At 49.9% G+C, this 15,675-nt stretch overlaps 1 protein-coding gene across 2 annotated transcripts; it reads right to left on the reverse strand.

The window, feature by feature from the left end:
• Positions 1-4,222: 4,222 nt before the first annotated feature.
• LOC125510327 (uncharacterized) lies at positions 4,223-13,746 on the reverse strand. 2 transcript variants are annotated; one of them, XM_048675482.2, is made up of 2 exons: positions 13,313-13,735; positions 4,223-11,220 (listed from the first exon to the last, which is right to left on the reverse strand). In XM_048675482.2, the coding sequence occupies exon 2, from the start codon at positions 10,034-10,036 to the stop codon at positions 9,056-9,058; it is 981 nt and encodes a 326-aa protein (XP_048531439.1). In that variant the 5' UTR covers positions 10,037-11,220; positions 13,313-13,735; the 3' UTR covers positions 4,223-9,055. The 2 variants fall into 2 exon arrangements, 1 of the variants encoding a protein (XP_048531439.1); XR_007284548.2 differs by lacking the exon at positions 4,223-11,220 and adding an exon at positions 13,001-13,228 and having other exon boundaries at positions 13,313-13,746.
• Positions 13,747-15,675: the final 1,929 nt, after the last annotated feature.

Raw genomic sequence — 15,675 nt, forward strand, 5'->3', positions numbered from 1 at the left:
GTCCAAAATGTTCATGGCCACAAACTCATCCAACACTTCGCTTGAGGTCAAAGTGTGGAAGTCCAGTCTTTGAGGAATGACGGAGGACATGGCCTTGTGGTAGGGCATCATTGCCTTGAGGAATTTGCGCTTGATCCAATTGTCATCGGTGTCCTTGCTCCCGTGATCTCGATGTGAGACCGCGAGTTTGGTTACTCTCCGATAAAGCTCACGAGGTTCTTCATCTTCTTTCATTGCAAACTCATCGGCCTCATCTTGCACCACTTCATAGTTGGAGCGTTGAATGCTTGTGCTTCCCCGGTAGATAGAGACAACACAAAGCCATGCGTCTTTGGCCAAGGCGAAGGCGAAGGGCCGAAGATGAGGTAGGTCTTCGGGTGGGATTGCATCTTGAATGATGAAGAGAGCATTCACATTGAATTGATTATCCGCGGCTTCCCGAGGAGTGAAGTTGCTTGGATCATGCGGATAGAAATCTTCTTCAATAATTCTCCAAAGATTAGTGTTCACATGATTTAAATGACGTTTAAGGTGGTAAACTCAAGAATCAAAGTCCTCATTTTTCACAATCTTAGGGGGAGGACCGGCATGATTCAAATGAGTGGAAGGAACCGGTCCACCATAAACAAGTGGTGGTTCCACATGAGCAAAGATACCGGTGCCAATCTTACCACTAGAAGAAGGAGCCTTTTCACTACTAGCTTCCCCCTTATCGGAGGTAGCATCCGTCACCTTGTCGGTGGGATTACCCAGTTTCAATAGTGCGGTGGATAGTTTAAGCCCTTTAAGGAATTTAGTAAACATACTTTCAACCTCGGTCGTCATGGAGGTTTTCAATGTCTCCAAGGCCACATTCAAATCCTCACGAGAGACCGAGGTTTCCCCATCGCCCGTAGACGAGATCGGATTCACACAGGAGTGTTCCTCCACACCGTCTACGGTATCAACCATACTCTTCGAACAGTAAAGTCCTTAATAAAGAGACGAGGCTCTGATACCAATTGAAAGGATCGATATGGTTGACTAGAGGGGGTGAATAGGCAACTAACAATTTTTAGGTTTTCTTTAACAAACTTTGCATCAAAGTAGGTTTTCTAGATATGCAACTAGGTGAGCAACCTATATGATGCAATAAGGATAGGAACACAAGCAAGCAAGAGATATGACACAAATAAGCTTGCAGAAGTAAAGGCACGAGATAACCAAGAGTGGAGACGGTAGAGACGAGGATGTGTTACCGAAGTTCCTTCCCTTTGAGGGGAAGTACATCTCCGTTGGAGCGGTGTGGAGGAACAATGCTCCCCAAGAAGCCACTAGGGCCACCGTATTCTCCTCACGCCATCACACAATGCGAGATGTCGTGATTCCACTATTGGTGCCCTTGGAGGCGGCGACCGAACCTTTACAAACAAGGTTGGGGCAATCTCCACAACTCAATTGGAGGCTCCCAACGACACCACGAAGCTTCACCACAATGGACTATGTCTCCGCGGTGACCTCAACCGTCTAGGATGCTCAAACACCCAAGAGTAACAAGATCTGGAAGGGATTAGTGGGGGGAATCAAATTTCTCTTGGTGGAAGTGTGGATCGAGGCCTTCTCAACCACTCCCGAGCAAATCAACAAGTTTGATTGGCTAGGGAGTGAGATCGGGCGAAAATGGAGCTTAGAGCAACAATGGAGCTTAGGGTTGGAAGAGATGAGTCAACGGGGAAGAAGGGGACCCCTTATATAGTGGGGGACAAATATCCAACCATTATCCACCTACCAGCCCACGGCCAGCGGTACTACCGCTCCAGGCCAGCGGTACTACCGCAGGGCCGCGCGGTACTACCGCTTGCTGCCAAGCGGTACTACCGCATGGTCATGCGGTACAACCGTACAGGTGTGCGGTACTGCCGCAACACCAGCAACAGCAAGGTCAGACCTGAAGCACACGAGCTGAGGGCGGTACTTCCGCGAGCGCGGTACTACCGTGCTGCCTTGCGGTACTACCGCAAGGCAGGAATCCCCTAGCCAGGGGGAAGGAAACATCCGTGCCTACTTCCGCAAAGAAACGGAAGAAGCAAAAACCCGACATAGTACTACTGCCGAGGGGCGGTACTACTGCCTGACAACATAGCACGGTACTACCGCGGAAGGAAAGCGGTACTACCGTGGTAGGCGCGGATGTAAAAAATTACATCCGCCCCTACTACCGCGAGGGAGCAGTGCTAGCCTGGTGGGCAACGGTAGTGCAGCTCCAGGGGAGCGGTACTACCGTGGGCACCTGCGGTACTACCGCGTCGCAACACGGTACTACCGCTGGTGCCTACGGTACTACCGCTCACCTGGGAGCAGTACTACCGCGAGCCAACACAGCAGCCAGAAACAAGGAGGCGAGAAAGCGTAGGATGCTCCAAGGGAAAGGAGGGGACTAGAAAGAGACGTGTACGTGATGATTCCACCCAAACCTTTCCGACGCGGACCCCCTCATAATAGTACGGCTTTCCTACGACTCAAATCCACCAAAAAGAAACATAGAAAAGACGTCGTCTTCAACAGTCTTTGAGGGGCACCCAAACCGTCTTGTGCCTAGTGATGAAATGTCTGGGATACACAAGGCACACGATTAGTCCGCAAACGCGTTGTCATCAATCACCAAAACACCTTAGGGATAAATATGCCCTTACAGCAAGTCTCTTCGAATTATCAGTTTGGTTTGGCCTACTAGATTGATCTTTCTTGCAATGGGAGAAGTGCTTAGCTTTGGGTTCAATCTTGCGGTGTCCTTTCCCACTGACAGTAGGGGCAGCAAGGCACGTATTGTATTGTTGCCATCGAGGATAACAAGATGGGGTTTTCTTCATATTGCACGAGTCTATCCCTCTACATCATGTCATCTTGCTTAAGGCGTTACTCTGTTTTTAACTTAATACTCTAGATGCATGCTGGATAGCGGTCGATGAGTAGAGTAATAGTAGTAGATGCAGGCAGGAGTCGATCTACTTGTCTCGGACGTGATTCCTATATACATGATCATACCTAGATATTCTCATAACTATGCTCAATTCTGTCAATTGCTCAACAGTAATTTGTTCACCCACCGTAGAACACTTATGCTCTCGAGAGAAGCCACTAGTGAAACCTATGGCCCCCGAGTCTATCTTTATCATGTTGATCTCCTACTACTTAGTTATTTCCTTTGCTATTTACTTTGACTTTATTTTATTTTGCATCTTTATCATAAAAATACCAAAAATATTATCTTATCATATCTATCAGATCTCACTCTCGTAAGTGGCCTTATAGGGATTGACAACCCCTATTTACGTTGGCTGCGAGGATTTATTTGTTTTGTGCAGGTACGAGGGACTCGCGCGTAGCCTCCTACTGGATTGATACCTTGGTTCTCAAAAACTGAGGGAAATACTTACGCTACTTTGTTGCATCATCCCTTCCTCTTCGGGGAAAACCAACGCAGTGCTCAAGAGGTAGCAACAGCCTAGATTTCTTCAAGCTTGTGATTAACAGCCACAGTTCATATTGAAGCAATCTTAAGCTGTTACTACGTTACCTTCTTAAGACTTGGGGGATACAAGTGATAGGCATATAAGAGGTATATTTTCAAAGCTGATGTTAACAAACAGTTATGACCCGGTGCCATCAATATTTATAAACCGGCAATTTTGGCAACGATAAACCGGCAAGTTCTACATCCTTAAGCCGGCTGAAGATCAGATGAGTATTTCAAGGACCAATATTTTTTTAAGCATTGGGAGCTGAATCAAATGAATTATTCTTCACAATATTTCTCTGTGACAAACCAATGTCAGCAAATTGATTATGAAGTTGGCCTATTGAGCTAGATTTTCTAGAATAAGGAAATGACAAGGACTTAAGGATGATCAGGATCAGTTTAACATGGATAAATCCAAATTAAACTGGGGGCTAATGTTGGGGATATACCCCCCGATATGACCCAACTGGAGTTATAACCCGGCTGGGACTTGATAACCCAGCAGATGTTAAGTCAGATGATAACCTGGCAGATGTTAAGTCAGATGATAACCCGGCAGGTGTTAAGTCAGATGATAACCCGGCAGATGTTAAGTCAGATGATAACCCGACAGGTGTTAAGTCAGATGATAACCCGATAGGTGTTAGGTCAGATGATAACTCGACAGATGTTAAGTCAGATGATAACCCGGCAGGTGTTAAGTCAGATGATAACCCGGCGGATGTTAAGTCAGATGATAACCCGGCAGTTGTTAAGTCAGATGATAACCCGGCAGACAGTCATAACCCGGCAGACAGTCATAACCCGGCAGACAGAGTCGCCTGGGGTTAACAAGCCCGAGACGTTAAGAAGCCCAAGATGTTAAGAAGCCCATGAAGAGAAGTCAAAATAGTTTAAGTCTTAATCCGAGTTGGACTCTACATGTAACCTGCCTCTTCAATATATATAAGGAGGGGCAGGGCACCCCAAAGGGGGAGAGGAATAATCTTAAGGGTTAGTCATAACTAGGAGAGCCGGTTTACGGCGACTCCCTCGTGATGATAATGAGACCTAGCCACAAACAACATGTAGGGTTGTTACCGGATAATGTTTCCCGGGGCCCAAAGCTATCTAAACCCTTCTCTTGTGTTGCGTTTCTCGATTCCGCTTAACCCCTCTCAAGCTACCACACAGATGTGTTGGCCTCATGACTAAGTCCTCACACTAGGACATCTGCCGTGACAATTCCACGACATCCCCCAAGCTTAAACCTTTGCTTGTCCTCAAGCAATTCAGTAGATAAACTGAAAGTGATAAAGAAAAACTTTTAAAAAATATCTTTGCTCTTGTTGTTGTAAATATGTGAAGCCAGCATTCAAGTTTTCAGCAAAGATTATGAAGTAACCATATTCACAATAACATTTAGGTCTCATGTTTACTCATATCAATGGCATAATTAACTAGCGAGCAATAATAATAAATCTTGGATGACAACACTTTCTCAAAACAATCATAATATGATATAATAAGATGGTATCTCGCTAGCCCTTTCTGAGAACGCAAAACATAAATGTAGAGCACCCCTGAAGATCAAGGGCTGACTGTATTCAACCTAGGATTCCCTCAGCGCTGTCGCCTGTGTACCTCTCAGCCATTGCTTGTTGGCGGCAAGGGGGGAGTGTGTTGCTTTGTGTGACGATGCGAGGCGATGTGTGGCAGCTGTGGCGTTCACCGGGGGGAGATCGGCTTTTATAGCCGCAGTAGGGTGGCAAGAGCCTGCATGCCGGACGACGCGTGGCAGGAGCGAGCGGGATGCACGTCGGCGAGGCATCAATGGAGGCTGACCGACGCGGCAGCGCGGCAGCCTTGGCATTGATTCTCATGGGAATCGAGGCGATGAGGACGACGAAGCGGCATCTCGCTGACTCGGCGGGCCCATCTTCGTTTGCGCCAAAAATGCGTTCCCCAGCGCCCCCAGGCGCCACCCGCCAGCGCGCCTGGGTCCGCCGACGCCCGTTTCGGCCCAAACTAGCGAAAAATGGGCTCCTAGGAGCGCGACTGGGCTGATTTTTGGTCGTCGGCGCCAAAAACGCCTGGGGGACTGTTGGGGGCACGACTGGAGATGCTCTTAGTAGTTGGCAATCCTACACGCACACCAATAGTCATCAGTTACCAGTGGCAAGAAACAAAGAAACAAAGACCCATTTCAAAGCTTGAGGGAAAAAACGCCCCGCGTCGCCTAACCCCGGGCGACCCGGGCGCGACCGTTCACCTAGCATTGTCGCTGCACCTTTCTCGTCTAGTTGCCGCGCCGCCGCCGGAGGACGCCGCCGGGCGAAGCCCGCGTGGCTGACGGCGGCAGGGGGCGCCTTCCCGCGACGGCCTTTGGTCTGTAGGGTAGAAGCTCCGGCGGCGCATCGGCGTGCGTCGGGACAAGCCCGTGGTCCCGGCAATCGGTGGCTGCTCGCAGCGTCTCGTGTAGGGTGCAGCAGCGGTCACCGGCGGCATGGCTGTGAGGCTGTGTCGGGGGCGTAGGCATGAGCGACGTGATGACCAGATCCGTCTGCTTGTGTGGTGGCTGGGCTGCTACTAAGCATTGGGCATGGCCACGTCTCGGTGGAGTTAGGCCAAGGGACCATGGGTGTTGTTGTCATGCGTGATGCGGCGCCGTGGGTCTTGGCTGTCGGACAATTCTGCTTTCTGGCTTTAGATTCGGCCATGTCGACCCCTAGGTCTATGGCTTGGACATAACTCTCTTCGACATGGAGGCAATCACGGAGATGTCATGCACATTATTTGGTGCGGTGGCCTCTCCGAATTGCAATGGCCACTGAAAGATCTTCGCGAGGATTTCTCTCTTCAGATTGATGGTTGCCTTTGACTGTGAGATGCAATATATGGACAACGGCTTGACGCAGAGGATAAGGTTGTGCAGTGGCGGAGGTCGGTTTTCTAGCCCATCACACGTAGTTGCTTGGATCGCGAAAAAGTGATGGCGACAACATATGGTTGACTCCGATGGTGGTGCTTCTAAAGTACCTGGTCTTGAGCTCCGGGGTGAAAACCTAGGTCTGATACAAGTTGTTCATACACGGCAATGGCGATGCTTTGCATCGTGATCTTGTTGAGGCATTGCTCGGATAAGCTCAGACTGATTCTTCAGGGTGAAAACCTAAAATCTCACCTCTGATGGTTAGATCCGGTGATGGCGGCATAGAGTGTCGCTCCCTTCGTGCAGGCATTGCTGTTGACGAACCTCATTATCCATATGGTGTCATGAGATGGTTGGTGCGGATGCGGTTGTTGTTGTATATTGTCGATCATAGATTTGTTTGATTTGATTCTTTTTCTCTCATTTAGGCATAGCTTTGGTCTTATATGACTTTGCTATTTGCCAGCGGGTTTTTGTGTGTGTGTGTGTGTGTATATATTGGTATTGGCTGTGTGCATCCTAGCTATGCAGAGGCTGGGTGTGTGCTCACTGTGTTTGTATCCACTGGATGCTTCATTTTGAGTCAATAAAATCCACCCTTTCTCGAAAAAATCAGTTACCAGTGGGGGGCCACATTGTCCACCCATCACTAATAAACTAGATGATGCCCCGCGCGTTGCCGTGGGAACTATATTAAAACAAATCCATCAGCAAATGCTTAAAAACATTTAAACCTAATGAAAATGCAAATATAAAAGCTTTCTTAGTTCATATTTTTTAAACAATAAAACATACAAATTATGTGACAAAATGATACACAAAAGGATAAACCTTTTGGAGTCAACATAATGTGACGCCATATTTTAAAAAATTGTTAAGCATAAACTATATATATTACGCCAAGGGTCTAACACATATACAGTTCATGAATACACAAAAATCAGCACAAAAATCTAAGTTGTGACTAATATTTATGAATTAGTTTCCCGGGAAAAGAGGCATGCATGACTTAATGAAGTGGCATGGATTACATGGATAGATTAATGCAGGAAGTGTAACTTATGAGTACATGCATAAGGTATACAAATAATTAAGATGTTGCAAGAAGTGTAAAAGCTTTCTATGGTCACACGATTTTGATTGAACGGGTACAAATAAATAGATGATGAGGAAGCATGCATGTTCAGAGAAATCTAGAAGTGGGAGCTAGCTATTTTTTAGATATAATAAATACCAGTGGCATGGTGAATCCCAAGGCCTGCTACTAATATTTTTTCCCAGCTCAAAAAAAAAATTCCGGTATTTTTTAAAATCCTAATTATCTTCGTGGATATCTTCTCTTCTCAACGTATGGCCCGCTACTAATTTTTTTTAGGATATTTTCCTCTTTATCCCTTCACTCTTAATTATCTGATCCACCTATGATTGGATATCCACTCTTCTCAACTTAGGGTACAACGCTGCTACACACACGACAAATCTGAACGATTTTCAGACGACACAATACATCAAGCCGTCCATGCATAGACCAAACACTGGATAGCACCGTTAATTCCTCGGTTATCCAAAGTTCGTGCGGTGAAGTGTCGTCCGCATAGTAGTTTAGCTTAGGGTATCTTCAACACAGATCTCATACCTTCCCACAACCGACCGAATCGAGCTGTCCCGGAGCATTTATTTATTTATTCCGCTCACATAGCCTATTCTGGATCTTCGATGGTTTTAAGTGCAAGTTATACACGTACATATTTTGGAAATACAAACGCTTGTATTGTGCATACACTAGTTGATCAATTGGTTAGCTTAGTGATGCATGCATGGCAAAGCTAGCTGTCCACGACGTACTAGCGCATGCATGCATCAGGTCTTGCTGCAGCTAAGAGCATCTTCAGCTGCGCTCTCAACAGGCCTCTTCAGGTGATTTTTTCGCGCCGACGCTAAAAAATCGACCCAGTTACGTTTTCAGAAACCGTTTTTCGTCGGTTTGAGCCGAAACTGATGCCGACGGACCCAGACCAAACCCGGCGCGCCGGGGGCGCCCGCGGGCGCCGGGGCGAGCAGTTTTGGCGTGAAAGAGTTGTGGGCCCGCCGAGTCAACGACACTCGCATCGCCGTCCTCATAACGCCTCGGTTTCCCACGGGGAATCAATGGCAAGGTTGCCGCCGGCTAGCCTTGCCATTGATTCCTCACGGGCGGCGCTTCACGGACAGCGCGACGACGCCTCCCCTCCCGTCACACGTACACACGGCGCGCGGCTATAAAAGGAAGGCCTCCCTCGCCTTTGGCCACACCCGCCCACACCCGCCGCCAAGCTCTGCCTCTCTCCCTGTGCGCAGCCGATAGTCCTGGACATCTCAGGCCCGGCCCTGTCGGCCCACCCAGGCCCGGCCCTAAAATCCAAGGCCTAGGCCCGATGGGCTTGTCCGTGGGCCGGGCTTGGGTCTGAGTTTTGAGCCCATCAGCAGGGCCTGGACGGGCTTGGGCTTGGCATATTGGCATTTTAAGGAAGAGGCCCGTCCCACAGCCCTAAGCCCTAAGGGCTTTTCAGGGCTTTTTACGAGATGGGCCGGGCTTGGGCTTAAAAAGAAGGCCTGATGGTAGGGCCTGGGAGGGCCTGGGCCTTAGTTTTCTGCCATGGGTTTTTTTAGGCCCGGCCCATGGCCAGATATAGCAGCCATCGCCGACGTTCCTCCCCTCCCCTCTCTCCCCAAGCCCACCCGATGGCCGAGCAGTTCCCCGCGATGGGGCGGCGGCCAACGGCTTCGGCCGCCACTCGCTCTACGAGTGGGAGGCCTATCTCTTTTTCGAGGCGAACATCCCGGCGCCGCCGGACATGCGCGCCGGGCCGACAGGGTGGAGACTCAATGCCGGTGGAATCCCCATTCCCTCGGTGCCCGACGACGACGCGCGCCCTGACCTCTTCGACGCTGAGATCGACCGCGTGCGGGCGTCGTTGACGAAGGAGCAGCGCGCCCTCCCGCGGTACGCCGCCGACAACCACGCCTTGTGGGCAGCGTACTTCCAGCACCAGCAGGCGCAGCGGCTGACGTCCACCAACGGGCGATGATGGTGGGGGCGTCAAGAACAGCGAGGGGCGCCGCCTAGGGTGGGGCGCCCCCGGCCGGACGCTCCATGAGGTACTCCGGTACCTCGAGGGCGGCAATGACCCGCTGCTGGCATACCTTGCCGCCACCACCGCCCCGGTCCCCCGCCGGAGCGTCAGGCAATGGTGCCCAGGAGGTTCGGCTCCTCGTCGTCTTCCTCCTCTCACTCCTCCGGCTCGCCGACGGTGTTCGGCGTCAAGGCCGAGCCCACAGCAGAGACGCTGCTCGGCCGGCGCACCCGCAGCGCCGGCATCGTCATTAACGAGGGCGGCAGGCGCGCCTCCTCCTAGGCTCATGCGCGCTACGTCAAACCGAAGACGGAGCTGGGGCTCGCCGCCGTGAAGACGGAGGCGAGGCTCGCCGTCGTGAAGACGGAGCCAGTGCTCGCGGGCGGCATCAAGGAGGAGCTCGACGATGCGGCGGCCTTGAAGTGGGCGCGTGACGACTGGGCGTGTGACGGAGCTGGAGCGCCAGCGGTTCGCCGCTTGGCGCCATGGCCGGGGCGAGGGAGGCGTCGTCATCCTCGACGACAGCGACGATGACGCGACGCCACCACCGGTCCGCCAGGGCGACGCCGGGCAGGGGTTCAGGAGGGGCGGCCGTATGAAGGAGAAGGACGACAAGGACAACGGCTGCGGCAACGGTAGCGACTTCGCCTCTCTCAGTGCCTTATTCGGCCTGTAGTCGCATTTATTTTTTTAAGTATTTTATCTATGTAAAAAACTATTTCAATTCGCCGAAGTAATGCACTGTTTCATCGAATATTTGTCCCCTTCACCCAATTTTAGTCAAATAAATGTTCAAAAAATATTAAAACAGACGCTTGGGGCCTGATTTTACTGTCGATTCGCCCCCATGCGGCGATTTTTCAAGCTGCCTGGGAGGCCAACCGCTGGAGATGCTCTAAGGTGCGTGTACACGTCTCGGCCGAGTCGTACTCTACTCAAATACCATTATGTTGGTGAACCTATACATACCTAAGTACACCTACGCTGGTCGGCATGGACACGTATATACCTTAATACCCGATCGATGGCGTGTCCTATGCTGCGTGGTTAGTCATGCCCACTTAGTGAAATCACCACGGCAAGCTAGTTCAAGTCAGGAGGTTCACGACAAGCTCTTGATTGAGAACATAACGCGTGCATGGCTAACTAAGGCCTTCTTTGGTTCATAGGGTAGGAAAATTGTAGGAATAAAAAAGTCATAGAAAATGAAATGACATATATCTTAAATCCTATGAGTAAGAATTGGAAAAGAGATGTTCTTTGATTCACATCATAGGATTTTTTTCATTGAGTCTAGGCTGATGTTTATTCTTTGATTCACATCATAGTATTTTTTTCATTGAGTCTAGGCTGATGTTTATTTTTCAATAAAATGTGGAGCATAGGAAGAATTTCTTCATAGAAATAGGATTTCATTTCTACAAATCAAAGGGCTCTAAAGGAATTTTTTTTATAAAAATCCTATCATATGAAATTTCTCTAAATCAAAGGAGGTCTAAGTTTTTTTACCGGAGCAGGGAGCTACCGGTGAGTCTCTAGCCAATGAGCTTGCAGCGTATCTGACTCCATCTGACATTCTCAGATGTATTTGGTTCCTTTTCTGCATTTGTGGCATTGATATGTCTTTGCTCAGGGCCCACAACATTTTATGACATGGGACCCACCATGTTCTCATCACGCACACATTTCCCATCGCACTGTGTCATGAACCAAGAACATACTTTAACTGTTTTCGTCATATTCACCAATATCACTTCTAGTTTACATATTCACAGATCAAATATGGACTAACATACCCAATAACTCTTGCATATGTCACAAAAAAGATAGGTGGTATATTTCACATATATGAACTATAAATCTCTTTCATAGTTCACGATGCCAAATTTCACTTTCACTTGAGTAATTTCACTTAAAAAATAAGTGGAATGAAGAAAAAGAAGAATGCTGATAACGCCCACACGTGTGAGCATTAAGGAGTCTGCCCACACATTTTGTGTGGTGTCTAAGGGGATCAGCCCACACGTGCGTGTGGGCAAAACAACTAGCGCCCACACGTCTATTTTTTTTCTTGCAGTCCCTCTCACATGCCTACGTGTGGGCAAAATGCATAACGCCCATACGACCTCTCTCAACCACCTACCTCACGGTCCCGCACGCCCCGCGTGACAGTCATCACGCGTCCCCGCAGTTGCCATGGTCCGGACCCTCTTCAATGTCCGTTTAACTGCAGTTGCCATGTCGCTGAACTACAGTTGTCATGCCGGACAACTACAATTGCCATAGTTGCTCAACTGTAGTTGCCATCTTAGGTCAAGTGCCAGATGCCATTTTGGACAACTACAGTTGTTGTCATGTATGGTCTGATTTACTATAATTGCCATGATTTGAAAACTTTAGAGGTTGCCACCTATTAACACTAAGCAGTTGCCATGTATGATCTTGTTTACTACAGTTGCCATGATTTCAAAACCTTAGGAGTTGCCAACTACTAACACTACGCAGTTTCCGTGTAGCGCTACAAAGAGACATGGCAAAACAACATGTTCGGATAAAAGAGAGAGTTGCCATCTGCTTACAAGGACACTAGGGCAGTTGCCGTGTACCCTGTAAAACACATGGCAACTGACATGTTTGAATAAAAAAAAAGTTGTCATCTGCTTACAAGCACACTAGGGCAGTTGCCATATACACTGCAAAACGCATGCCAACTGAGAGCTTGTGTGTGGGAGAGAAGACGGGCGTGTGGGAAGATGACAAATGCCCACACACCAGCCCTTGTGCATGGGTGAAAACTAGCGTGTGGGCGAACTGATAAACGCCCACATATCGGCCTCTTCGTGTGGTGAAACGAACGTGTGGGCGACCGGATGAATGCCCACACACCAGCCCAGTCCTCCGTGGCACCACAAACATGCCAAATTTCATGCACCCACAAACGGAGGCGGATCCACGCGTGTGGGCGAGATGCAAACGCCCACACGTGTGGGCGGTAGTGTTTCTGAAAAAGAATCACATCTATCTTTGCCACCGCTATCAATTTCACAAATTTCAGTAACACATTTCAGTCTTTTGAAAAGACCTATTTCAATCATTTTCAGAAACTGATTTTAGCTATTTTAAAAGACCTGTTTCAGATTCTCAAAAACCTATTTCAATCATTTTCAGAAACTGATTTTAGCTATTTCAAAAGACCGGTTTCAGTTTCTCAAAAACCTATTTCAGTTTTCCAATTGACCAATTTCAATTATTTCAGAAAATATGGTTCACACATATGAATTCCTTGGGATTTCACATATGAATTTGACAAAATATATTTCATATTTCAACAATATCACTTTCAGTTTACATATCCATAAATCTAATATGGACTAATATCACTTTCTTTCGCAAATCTGAACAAAATAACTCTTGCATGTGTCACAAAATCAGATAGGTGCCATATTTCGCATATATGAACCATAAATCTCTTCCATATATCACAAAACCAGATTTCTCTTTCACTTGAATGAATTTCAGAAGGAAAAAAATCAGTTCTATATGAACCATAAATCTCTTCCATAGTTCACAAAACAAGATTTCACCTTCACAAATCTAACACTGAACATACATCACAAGCTGAGAAAAATTCAGAAAAAAAGAAAACATTGGTAGGAGCGATTTCTTTCAATGGTCCCAAATATTCAGAGGATAATCGCCATTTATCTAGGTAAGAACCAATATCATGCAAAATATAAAAATCATGAAGAACAGGAGAAAAGGAACGAGAAAATTGGCTTCTTAGCTCACCAGAAGAGTTGGGGAAGGAGGGTACGGATCCGACGGCGACAAACTACCGCAGCACGACGGCCGGGGGGTACCCGTCTACGCACCATCTCGGTGGCATCACGGCGGCCGGAGCAGCCAGATCTGGACGTTGCTGCGTAGGGGAGGCCAGATCTGGTCTTCTATGGCGACAGGCTGCCGGAGCACGGAGCGGCGGTGGCGGCGGGCTGCCGGAGCACGACGCGTCGGTGGCGGCGGGCTGCAGGAGCACGGAGCTGCGGTGGCGGCGGCCTGCCGGAGGAGCAACCGAGAGAGAGAGAGGAAGGGGGAGGGAGAGAGAGAGAGTCAGCCTCACGGGTCGTCGTTAGGGTGTCAGGGTGATATAAAGTCGGTCGTGGGCGTGGGTGGGTACCGATGTATTTTGCTAGGTATTGCTTTCGTATAATAAAAATATGAGAACAAATAGGTGGCACGCGCGTTGATCTTAAAGTAGGGGCGGACGACGGATTCCTCGCCGGTAGCTCCCGCCACCGGTGAAAAGGAGTTTCCGCGTGCATGGCGCGTTGCTGTCTCAGGCCGGTTCGACGTGGCATTCAGCTCTGGCCACATGGCATCCTTGACCAGGGCGTTATGGTGTCTAACATGGTATCTTGGATTCGGACATCATGTTTTTTTTAGAAATGGAGGAGGATTCTCGGCCTCTACATCTAGACGATGCATGAAGTCACTTTATTAATTATTCACATAAGACCTTACAAAGTCATATAAAAGTAAGACTAGAACCACCGTCTAGGCAACATCTATCGCTACTCCTATCCAGTTGATGTAAGGATGCTGATAGTCTGGGTCTAATACCAAACAGACCTTGCAGCCAAACCTAACATTTAAAACTTGAGGTCCCAATCAGGACGTCTGCCAGGTATGGGCACCCACCAGTCCGGCGCATTCCTAAACCAGGACACATGCCGGGTATGAGGCCGCCGCAGCCACCTGTCATCAATCCATCTTCACTGATGTACTGTTGCATCTGCCTTGCGCTGTCTAACTGCCATCGACACCACCACGACGCCAGACAACGCCACCATCCTGCGCTCGTCCATCATCACACGCCCACCGGCGAGACCCTGCTCCTCCATGCCGCTGAGACCCGCTGTTGTCGACGTGCCAGATACCACGCCGCTCCTCCAAAGTGAAACACCACATGCTGCCACTGGTCCCATCACCTCCGCTTGCAGTTCCTCAAACAGAGCACCCAAACGCCCCAGGCGGCGCCTCCAAGAAGGACACGATACACGCAGTGCCGCCGCCGCCCAATCTAAGGAGATTTAGGGTTTTCACCCAGGCATGAGGTCGGGGTGGACGGCAGGGACCCCGACGGCGCCTGCAAGTAGGAGAATGACGACCCTGGTCGTCGCCACCGTCGGGATGAACGAGTCATCCAGAGTTTCCACCGGTCCGATGTCACCTGTACCAGCCCCCACGAACTGACCGAGGCCGACGACCACGATCATAAGCCACGAAGTGCAGCGGGAGAGAGCCTGCAGCGCGGAGGAGATCCACCGGCGACTCAGCGCCCACGTGGTGAAGACGCCGTACATCCACCCCTCCCTCCCCCCCCCCCCCCCCGCGAACGTCACCAGCCGAGGGCGCCGTCGCCATGCCTAACGAGGTCGCCGCCCCTGGTCCGGGTTCCTCCACGAAGACCAAAGTGGCGAGATCCACCGCGAGCGACGAGATCCGGCACCACGCGGCCGACGCCATCGCCCAAGCCCACCGTCGACCGACCCCGCCGCCGCCGGGAGCCCGCACGCTGCCGGGAGTCCCACATCCATGGATCTAGGCACCCGTGCACCGCCGTGAGTCCGCCGCCTCCGAGATCCGCCACACCGTCGGGAGGGCCGCACCCCGTGGATCAGGGCGCCCGCGCCGCCGCAGATCCGGGAACGGGAGGAGAGACCCTCTACCGCCGCCATCACACGCACGGGCTTTGCCTGGCGCCAACCATTGGTAGCGGCGGAGGGGGAGGCGACGCGAGAGGGACGTGAGGGGTCTGTCAATTGATTTCTAGTCTTAAAAGTAAAAGGGTCATTTTATGAAATTATTAAATGGGGTTCATTTTATGCTAAACTTTACAAAAAGGGTCAGTTTTGTCACCTTTCACTCCAAATCGATTGGTCGATTATGCATATGCGCGCACTTCCAGAGCGGGCGCTCGCTTATGCAAAGTGTATGTAGGTGCATCCCACCCATGGAGTATGCAAAAGCTAGGGCAAGGCAAGGCAGTTGTGCACTGTGTTGTGCTGGGATAGGTACTTGCTACCTTAGAGCATCTCCAGTCGTTCGGCCCCCCAGGACGCCAAAAGAGCCGCCTGGGGGCGAGCCGGCGC

The sequence above is a fragment of the Triticum urartu genome, chromosome 5A (assembly GCF_056163025.1).
Source record: "Triticum urartu cultivar PI428250 chromosome 5A, HENAU_Tu73, whole genome shotgun sequence".
Lineage (NCBI taxonomy): Eukaryota > Viridiplantae > Streptophyta > Magnoliopsida > Poales > Poaceae > Triticum > Triticum urartu.

Coding starts and splice junctions, on each gene's coding strand:
- LOC125510327 (XM_048675482.2), bottom strand. CDS start 10,036: ATGACGACGCCTCCCTCGCCCCGGCCATGGCGCCAAGCGGCGAACCGC.